This window comes from Anser cygnoides, chromosome 9 (assembly GCF_040182565.1).
Source record: "Anser cygnoides isolate HZ-2024a breed goose chromosome 9, Taihu_goose_T2T_genome, whole genome shotgun sequence".
NCBI lineage: Eukaryota > Metazoa > Chordata > Aves > Anseriformes > Anatidae > Anser > Anser cygnoides.
In genome coordinates, this window is record NC_089881.1 from 9,482,354 (window position 1) to 9,492,476 (window position 10,123).

General features: G+C 41.4%; 1 protein-coding gene across 3 annotated transcripts in view; it reads right to left on the minus strand.

The window, feature by feature from the left end:
* Positions 1–187: 187 nt before the first annotated feature.
* Positions 188–10,123, minus strand: part of MYO7B (myosin VIIB) — a 51,063-nt gene continuing 41,127 nt past the window's right edge. For all 3 annotated transcript variants that reach the window (XM_048063115.2, XM_067002615.1, XM_013188025.3), the window contains 9 exons: positions 8,289–8,394; positions 8,040–8,153; positions 7,066–7,153; positions 5,799–5,905; positions 5,202–5,387; positions 4,309–4,425; positions 3,427–3,510; positions 2,604–2,723; positions 188–1,809 (listed from right to left, as the gene is read on the minus strand). In XM_048063115.2, coding sequence (XP_047919072.2) covers positions 1,726–1,809; positions 2,604–2,723; positions 3,427–3,510; positions 4,309–4,425; positions 5,202–5,387; positions 5,799–5,905; positions 7,066–7,153; positions 8,040–8,153; positions 8,289–8,394 — 1,006 coding nt within the window. In that variant the 3' untranslated portion in view covers positions 188–1,725. The remainder of the gene's footprint in view (positions 1,810–2,603; positions 2,724–3,426; positions 3,511–4,308; positions 4,426–5,201; positions 5,388–5,798; positions 5,906–7,065; positions 7,154–8,039; positions 8,154–8,288; positions 8,395–10,123) is intronic.

Consider the following 10,123-nt stretch of genomic DNA (forward strand, 5'->3'; position numbering starts at 1 on the left):
GATGTGTTAATTGATGAAGTTGTGCAGAAAAGGGATATCATTCTCTTAGAGGTTATGCCGTACAAATTGTATTGCATATACAAAAAGTAGATGAGATGCTATGATCATTTACAGACTGTAGTGGACAGTTTAAGTTGCATCGATCTGGAGTGAATACTCACTTTTCATGTTGAAAAAGACATCGTGGTTGATTTTCTGCAGAGTTTATTTAAAAACCAGAAACAGTACATTTTGGATGCAAAATTTCTTTCTGCACAGGTGAAGTATTGAATGCTTCTCACTTACAGTCAGTTAGATCAGACATAAGATGACAAAACAACTCAAAAGTCATTAGTCTTAAAAAGTTTCCATTGCCAGCAATGGACATTACAGCAGGAATATCTAATTGCTTGCAAAATGATCAACTATTCTGACAAGTGTGGCACTCATTTATATGCACAAAGAGGATGGGGCTCTTCCCTGCCATGCATGTACAGAACTCCGAAACAAGGGAACCATTGTGCATACATTGGCAAATTAGTGAGAGATCTAGCGGAGCTGCTTTTCCAGCGCTGCCAGATTGTGTCTCAAGGAACTTGGTGTAAATGCTTTAAGACATGTCCATGTTTCACCACATGCAAAGGAGGGCTTGTCACTGAGGAATGGCTGCTTGTTCTCTGGTGGGGTAAGCATCTAGGCTTACTGTCACTGCGGTACAGATGCTTTACGTGCTCTGGTTCCTGACGGTTCAACGCTGTGTTTTCACTAAGGTCTGTGAACAAGCGCTGAATCAAATTACCACTCAGTGCCTGAAGCAGGAAACAGCTTTAATTTTGCTTGATCTTTTCTACCATTCTTGTCTTGTGAATGAGTGTCTGCATAACTCCAAGCTGAGAACATTTCTATATAGCAGAAATATGTCTCTTTTCAACAGATGTCTGTTAGACTGCGTTCTTCAGTTCTAATAAGCATATCTATAACTTGAAATAGGAGCAACTGAGTAGAAGTAATGGGCCCAAAATTCAGATCCATTTCAGAGTTTGTTTATGCTTAATAGAAATTGCGGAGTAGAAAGCAATTATTAGTTTCTGAGTGTTTTATGAATTGTTGGAGAAAGAAAGCAATTTAACCAAGGCAGTGATAAACTAGTGGACAGCCCACTAATTTTGCATCACACAGGAGTGACATTTATATTGTGACAGTAAATGGTTGTCATAGTCTACTGTAACTTCAGTACATAATCTAGTGGTAAAAGGATGAAAAACGTTATCTTGCCTTTCAGGCTGTCCAATTATCCTTCTACTAAAGGGCATTTATCCACTTTTAGAATTTCCAGTACGAAGGAAAAGATGTTACCTTTATTTGCAAATTATGCATTTGGTGAGAGTGTAGGAAACTAAGGGGGCTTTTCTGTCCAAAAGGAAAAAAAATCTGTTAATGTGTCTCTCTCTTTGAAAATGGAGGAGATCTGGAGTATTAGATTAAAATAGAGCTAAATGTTCTCTGAATCCAAAGACTGAATGGAATTCTAATACTACACCTAAGAAAGAGAAGTGCTGAAGATATTTGAAAGCACGTGCTCTGTGGAGCTTCTCTTGTGGTAATATTTCAGCAGCACAGTTCAAATTCAGTGTGTGATCAGAAAACTGATCAGCAAGATTAATATTTTTTAAATAGTTTTTCTTCTGGGAGATGAAATTACAGGTAGTTTGGCACTGATGTAGGTCATGGATTCTGTTTTTGCTTTCAGGCTGGGAGGCTCTTTTGCTTGTTTACAGCATTCATTAGCACACGTACATAGGATGTTAATAGGTCATCCATTTTGTAACCCTGTCAGAAAAGAAAGAAGTCTTAAGTCTCTCAAATAGCCCCATAAGCAAAAATAACTGTCATTTCCTCTCTGTTTGACCTTCTTAGATACTTTACTGCATGGATGATGTCTATTCCAACAGCTATTACTGGTTTTATAATTATTTATCTATTCCTCCCTCCAGTCTTCCTTTCATAGATACAGAAAAGTTTACAGAGCACAGCTCTACTGTCATTGTTATATCCTTGTCATTCAAACCGAAATTTGACACTATAGCTTGACATTGTACTTAGGAATCCAAGGGTTTCTGTGAGAGAAGTTAGACCTTAAGTGTTTTAAAGTTTTCTTCACAATTTTACCTTTTACCTTTAAATATCAATACAATGATGCTTGTCTGAGTCTGAACAGTCTGAAAACAGTTCTTAAAGAGTCGGTACCATTCATTTAAAAGAGGAAAACCTTACAAGATGTCATTGTTGTATAGCAGATTAAATCACAGAAGATGAAAATCCTCTTAGGTAGTTTTGTGGATAAGTGCAGTCGTTTGTTTTTCCCAAACAGAGAGAATTTTGATGTATGGGAAAAACTTGGGAATTTACTATTTTTCTTCATTTCTGTGGCTTGCTTTTTGCATCAGATAGCATTGCATAGCACCGAACTTGTTCTAAACTGCAGTTATACTGACATTAACAGTAAATGTTTTTGTATCTGCACTGGTTTTAATGGTCTGTTTTGGCATTACTGTTCTGTAACAGGTCTGGATTTAAAAGAAAAAAATAGGAGGCTCTTGTCCGTAATTTAACAAAATCCTTACCAGAGATGTCTCACATAAGATCCGGTTTCCTCGTACCAGGTTCCCTATTGTCATGTGAAAGTACGTGCTCCCACTGCTCCAATTGGAGATTTTGTTAAAGGGATAAACTGTTAAAATTTCCTGTAAGGAGAAACAAACCGATTTAACTGAATTGTGCAATGTTTCTCAAATGAATATAGGCTGTTATATACAAAAACCTGTAGAGCAAAAGCATTCTATGCAGTGGATCAAGGTAGGTCTCGCATCCACACTAGTGGTATATGGTATTCTCACCACGCAGGTGTGTCTTAATCACTCTAAGGGACTTCCTCTTATTATGCGTTTTTTTTTTCCTTCCTTAGCCTACTGCCATCGTATTTGCAATAATCTAAAACTCACTGGATATTTATTCTCTTATGAAAAGCAAATAGTGATACTTATAAATGTTTTTGCCTGGGAGCCTGGTAAGACCAGACAGTTTGGCTAGGTTAGAGGGCTGGTAAACACCATCATTTGACATGATCTTTTAAATAGCTTGTGTTTCCTGCAGAGCATTTTTCTGAAGCAGGCTCCCTAGTGTATCATCCATCAACCTGATGCTACCATTTTGTGTAGGTCCATCATTATAACCATCTCTTTTTTCAGAGACACTCTACACTGTTCCCTTTTCAGTGCAGAAACTGCAAAGAAGTGATCTGAGGCTATAACATTTTCTTCAGTTTGTCACAAAAAATGAGTAGAGGGACTGGACTCTATCCTCTTCTAACACTGAGGTCCTGTTGCTGTCTCTAAATTAGGAGTGTCAGTGAAACCCTTGTTTAGATTCTTGAGAAGCAACTGTTACCTTTGTCTTCTGATGCATCAATGAGACTCCTTGCTTGTTGATTGCAATCAGCACAATATCTGGGAAATTTGGCTCGGAGGTTTGCTATAAATGAGCAACAGAGCAGAAAATAAACACAAAATGTGAAAAAATTATCTGTATTAGGTGTGGTGACACACCTAACGGCGCCCAGCACTGCTTGTTCTCTTTGCCAAATAACCACTGAAACTTGAAGCTCTTCAGTATTATGTAACTATTGCTAAGGATGAATTTTCTTGGTGTATAATTATGACTTGAGATACGTAACTCACTGCTATAAAAGCAGAATCAGGTCCATTATTTCCTAGGCTGATAGTAGGCTTAATGGTTGGTTGCAGATTAGTCTGGTAGGAGCGTAATGAGGAGAAATTAAAGGTAAAAAAGGGGGAATGATCCCTGAAGGTATACAGAGTCAGACCCCAGAAACAGGAGATTGGGCAGCATTTTGTTGTGGAGAACAATGACAAGACAGTATCTACATAACTCTCCCCCCGCCCCCATTTGCTATGTAGTCATAATATTGGGTATTACAACTGGATATAATGGTATTTGTACTACCACTGTGTTTTACAACTGGTCATTCCTCAACAGTGCATGTAGCAGCATGATTTCTTTGCAGTGTACTCCTACGTTTGGCACTTCTGCCCCTTCCAGAACCAGAACAATACAGCCAGTAAGTAACAAGCATTGTTCCGAAGGGATAAAGTAGTTATCTCCCCACTTTCAAGGAACCACATTTTCCTCAGGGTATGATGGGAACCCAGTTTTATAATGAATTCTCACACAGATACTTTATTATGGTCCGTCCATATCTCCTAGTGCTGGTCTACTACCAAAGCTGTTCATACAGGCCTTTAAACCTACCTTCACCTCAAAGAAGGCTGATCCAAACGTTGGCCACCGGTATATTATTTTCAAGAAGGCAATCTTGGCCTCGTCCACAGTTTTTTCTTCATGTTTGCTATATGCTGCAATAATGCTCTGTTTAGAAGAAAGGATACACAGCCGAGTCAGCTGGAGACAGGCACGTTTCCACTGTCTAGCACTAGCACTAGAGAAGGCATCAGACCATCAGCAAGGTCAGTCTTGTGCCCACAGCAACAGAAGACCATGAAAATCAGTTGCCTACCATGCCATGGGGCAAAGTGGGGCCAGAACTTCCCCAGCGTTTCTTACTAATGAGTTGTGTGAAGGAAGTCCAAGAGCTCAAGGGAACAGATTCCAGGGCAGAGAGGTGGTACTAGTGTTCCTGGCAGACATAGATCTCATTTTCTACTGAAACATTTAGGGGGGACCCTCCCTCTGTTTTTGAAGTATGTGCTGAAGCTTTCTTGCCTTTTGGTGAAGAAAAGAGCCTTTTGCTGTGAGTAGCATGTACACAGTGCAAGGTCACTGATTTGCTGGCCAACCTTTTAAATATTTAGCATGTCTTAATTTTCGGTTTCTGTACAAGGTCCTCAAATCACCATGCCCATCACTGACTTTCAATATCTAACTCTTCTTCTGGACATAGACAAGAGATTAATATCTCCAAGAAAAATGCACATCGCAAAGCAGTCCCAGGCATGCAGATATCTTTCAAAGGTTTGGTAGAGATGATGACTGCATCTAGATCATAAGTGGCAAAACAGCATCACTCTACAGTGCTTTCAAAGATTCAAATCAAAAAAGTAGTGTGGATTGATGTATTTCTTCTCTCATAAAGCTCTATCAAAGTAGTAAGAATAATAAAAGCCTTAAGAAGTGCTTTTTCTTACCTTCTTCCACTCATCTGCTGAGATTGCTCGGAGCAGATTGTCTGGCACCAGCTCCTTCAGGATTTTGGGGATGATTGCCAACTGTGTGCGGTCATTGTTAAAGCGCACTTTATAAATCAACCCTGCCAGCTGGACAGCTTCGTCCTTGGAACATTTGTGGTAGCCTCTGAGGTACTTTGGCAACTCCTGGAAAAGACACGCTCTGAATCCAGACAGAAAGGGCTGAAGCAAACACTGACTTATGCATACTAAAACTGTGAGGTCAGGGTGTGGGTCTCACCAAGCACATTCCAAGGGCATTCCAAGAACTTTTGGCTCCTTCTGGAGTTTCTCCATACAGTCATGGAGGAAAATGAGCATGTCCAAGGAACAATTAGGTTAAGGAGCTGTGCTCTTGACATAACTGTATAGCTAAGGCATGAACAATAAAACGTAAATCTGCTTCGGAGTCTGAACTGTGCTTCCCAGAGGTGTTCCTCCGGAGGCTTTATAATGTAGGCCTTGGTGAGTGAGAGGGTAATACTCCGGCAGGCTTACTTTTTCAGGAGTATTTCTTGGCTTATTGCTGATACATTTACACTTTAGGGAGCTGGTTACCTGATGGTAATGAAAAATTGAATCAGCTTTCAGGTCCTTCCCAGGAGTTACGTTCAACCACAGCTTTCTCATGAAGTACACTTCATAAGCCACAGACATAGCAGCCCCTAAGGAAACAACATCTTGTCATTGTCCTCTGTATCACTGTAGAGTTCCACAGTGAGTGGAACTCCAGTTGTGAGTTTCTTCAGAAATACAGTTCTGCATTTAATAACAACAAAATTACAAACAACAACAACAGCAAAAACAGCACAGAAAAGGACATTTTAGATGGCCAAGGAATTGTGGCTAATTGTCAGTTCCTGGACACCCATCATGCAGTGATCTGAGGTGCAGCATTAGACTCTTCAGAGGTGGATGAATAATTGAGGGTCCCAACAATATGAGTGTTTGTTATTTCTTGCTGCTCGTGACAGCTATTTGCTGATCTTCAGCACACTTGAATTCTGTTACAGTGATGCTGGTACATTCCCCAGTGGATGTGTTTACAGAAATGAACTGTGATTTAGTGCACTGACATCTTTATGCTGTGTTTTTCAGAGATCCTAACAGCTGCATCAGGTGTGGGGAGAAGAGGGAAGCTAGAAAGTCTCTTAGATACCTAGTGCTTCTGGAAGTTGAACGTCACTGTCCTGAAATAAGCAAATGTCAGGGTCAATGAATATGAAATTTGAAGGGAGTTTGAGTTTGCTGTAGATTTCAAAATGTAAGTTATACATGGGGGTGAAGTGGAAAGAATTGCTGTCATTACTGTTATATTTTTTTATGCTAAAAACACATTCCTCTAGCAATACAACTTGTGGTCTGGTTATCACCAGGTAGTAATGCAGACAGCAATTTTCTAATGACCGAAGGAATGGGAATGACACTTTGTAAAGAACCTATTTACATGTATTGGCTGATACCTGATCTGGCAATGTATGAGCCTTGAATCATAAGCAGGATCAATCTATCTAACTTGCATACATCCAGATGTGTGTTTTGGATGCAACAAGTCAAAGAATAATTTGTACCAATTTAAAATCTATGCAGAGATCCTCAGACAAGATATTCTGGTGTTTCTGACAGCCAGTGGCTGGCTGCATGAGGTCACTGGATCTTAATGCTTGTGCAGGCAGGAACTGTGTATGTACAAACAAAAATGGTACTAAGACAACCTTGTCACACATTTGGCAAGATGGAATAACCCCTACTGGGTAAATTTGCTGCTTTTCCAGTTCAACACATCATTTCACACAGGTTCTTGTCATGCTGGTACTCCCCTTACCATCTTTCACTGGTTTATTCCTCCTGTTCCAATCTGTCACCTGCCTTAGCGAGTCAAAGAAATAGTCTGCTTCATTCTGACTGATCACCTGGAAGACACCAAGCAATGAAGGGGAGAAAAGAAGGATTAGTAGATCGTATAAAATACTACCTGTGCCCACATACGCAAATATTTTCTTTCCCTTTCTACAGCAAGACAGCACGATTACAGCAGGAAAGACGGAGGCAAGGGGAAACAAGTGGAGAAACAGGAGAAGGAAGAGGGCTTACATGATTTCCGTTTCATATGGGAAGGTTTATTCCATCTTCTGTTGCTTTTTTCCTTCCAACCTCCTTACTGAAGTCAAGCTGAAGATGCCTACCTTATCCTAGCTATCTCATAATTAAAATATTGACAGATACTGGGTTCCTCTTCTCAGGAACACAGCACATCAGAAACTCCCTGTGCTTGGACTCAGTATTGCTTTTGCGACGATCACAATCCTCAAGCAGTTCCAGAGAGAAGAGACCTCTCAGCAAAGCAGCCTACCCAGACTTCAGGGAAGGCAAGATTTGAGAAACTAGAGAGCAATGACTGGTGCTGGTCAGCCACTGCTTTCCCTAAGACTAGTGAGTACTGCAGGTGTACAGCGTATCTCTTGGGAAAGCCTGAGTTCAGAAAGGCTGAATCCAGCAGTATGCAACATGCAGTTTGCTACCATCCTAGCAGCTGCAAGAAAAGCTATGTCCTCTGCTTTTAGTACCACGTGTGTACCGGTAGACTGATAGAAACTCTGCCTCTCCATCCAGCTTCTTCAGGAGACTCAAGTGTCAAGTGCTAGAATTTCTAGACTAGGTTGTATCCCTTCAGCATGACAGAAGCAGTAATGACTGGCTCTGTTGCTTCACTTCATATATGGTTACTTAGGTAGCCTGGAGGAGAAGTAAGAGAGGAAGAGGGGGTCTGGCTACCCTGCCATAGCTGAGAAAAGTTACCTTGTCTGCAATCTTGACAAAGAGGCTGAAGCCTTCCCAGGAGCTCAGCTGTAATTTGGAAGCGATGTTCTGACACAGAGTCCGGATTTTGGTATTTGTTCCCACATCAAATGTCTGTGAGATAACAAGACTTTAGTCACAATGAGGAGAGGAACAAGTAAGAACACTGAACATCTTGAAACGTGTTCCTGCATAAATACATCATGGCTGGGAAAATGGTCAAGGCCGGGAAAACAAGTAAGTTCTCACCTCTTCTGTTTCATTGGGGAAGCAAATCTTGTGTGAGATCTTGGTGTTGTTCTGTAAGATGGCCTCAACCTCCACAGGATGAGGTGCCCACTTCCTGGAGCCACTCCTGGAAAACGCCACCACCAACATAAGAGAGATCAGTGCTGGATGTTTTAGGAGTTAAACGGTGTTTCTTCCAAACAACAGATTCCATTTAAAATGCTTAGCTCTGTGACATGGGGAGGGCTCTAATGGACCTGTGCCCCAGTGCAAATTCATTGTATTAGGAGCAGAAACTGAGGAGCTTATTAGCATGTATATTACAAGGCTGTTCTACTCTGCAAGGAGGCTGTATGAATAAGGCACCGTCCTACCCAGTACCAGCAATCCTGTGTATTCAGCAGCTGTTTTCCTTACTGTTACTGAAGTGTGAAGATAGTGGCCATTTTATTTTAACTCTTGCATCAGCTAAAAAATTTGCATACAGATATAAAATGAATATTACAGCTCAGGATACAAGTGTTGGAAAAGTTTGGACAGCTGCTCTAAGCATTATGGTTTATACAAGAACTGGCATGTAATCACTGACTCATGAGGTGCTGAAGCTGCACAGTCCCAGTTCATTGAAATTATATCTCAGAATAGAGCTGTCCTTTAACCAGAGGAACTGGGCCTAGAGTAGGAGTCATGCAAAAGCCTTGGTATGGTTAAAGCGAGGACAAGCCTAGCACGTTACCTTCCAGGGCTGGTCTTTTCCTGTCCTCAGTGGCATAGGGCAGGCTGTTGGGAGATGTTACATACTGTAGCTTTCTGCACCAAACTCTTCTCTCACATGGAGTCAAGCTCTTAGGAAGAGAGCTTAGTCTGGCATCCAGCTTTAGTTATGTAGTTTTGGAAACACTTTTTTCCCCAATCAATGAAGTAGCAGTTGGAGAAGGAAAACCTGACTGTAAACCCAAGTTGAACAGTATGTGTTCTGGTACTGCACAGGTCCTGTATGGAGTGTGGACATTGCCATCTATTCCTGGACATGCTGCAGAGGGAGGCCACAGGAGACCAAGGATGTGCAGCAGCTGGGCTGGAGGCACAGGGCCATCTTCATTTGCAGCCTCAGCTAGGAATTCATTGCTAAAGAAATAGCTGCTTAACACCCATCAGAATGCTCTCTCTTTCCCTAGCCAGGAGTCTGGGGATGAAGCAGTAAAGCTTCGTGTTTGTGGAGGAAAAGGTGTACCTAAGGGCTCAGTTGGCTTCCACTCTGTGTAACTGTAGGTCAGTCCTTTGAGCTGTCTGCTCACCCCTTTCCAAGGAAAGCAGGTTACTCATAGGGAGAAAAAATAAGAGTGGGTGCAGGAAAGCAAATGCTCTCAGAAAACAACATTTTGTCTTCGTTCCTCTTCCCCTCCCCCAGACTCCAGATCTGGGGCAGTTTAGCAAAAAGATCTCTCCTCCAAAATAGTCCATTATGCTTTCCTCTCCCTGGTTCACCACTCTAAAGAAGCTCTATACAGCTCAACAGGGCTTAGAGCATGAATAGCATATGATATAGGAAGGTGGGAAATTTTCAGTCTTCTCCATGGAAAGAATAATGAATAGCATTCCTCGCCATGCATTTTTTCATGCATTTCAAAGGCACATTCATTGTGCAGTGACATTTCGCCAGCAGTGCCAAAACTCATCCACTGCAAGGGGGGCAGCCACTGTGTTAGCAAATTCCTTTCAGTTTGCGTTACTGGACTTATCTTTTAATTCTTGTAGCTCATCACTGTCTAAGGAGTAGCACTGCCATATGGCCATGCGAAGTGGCTTCCACTCCCAGCAACACAGAAATGATGGCCCTTGCATCGCACTGAATT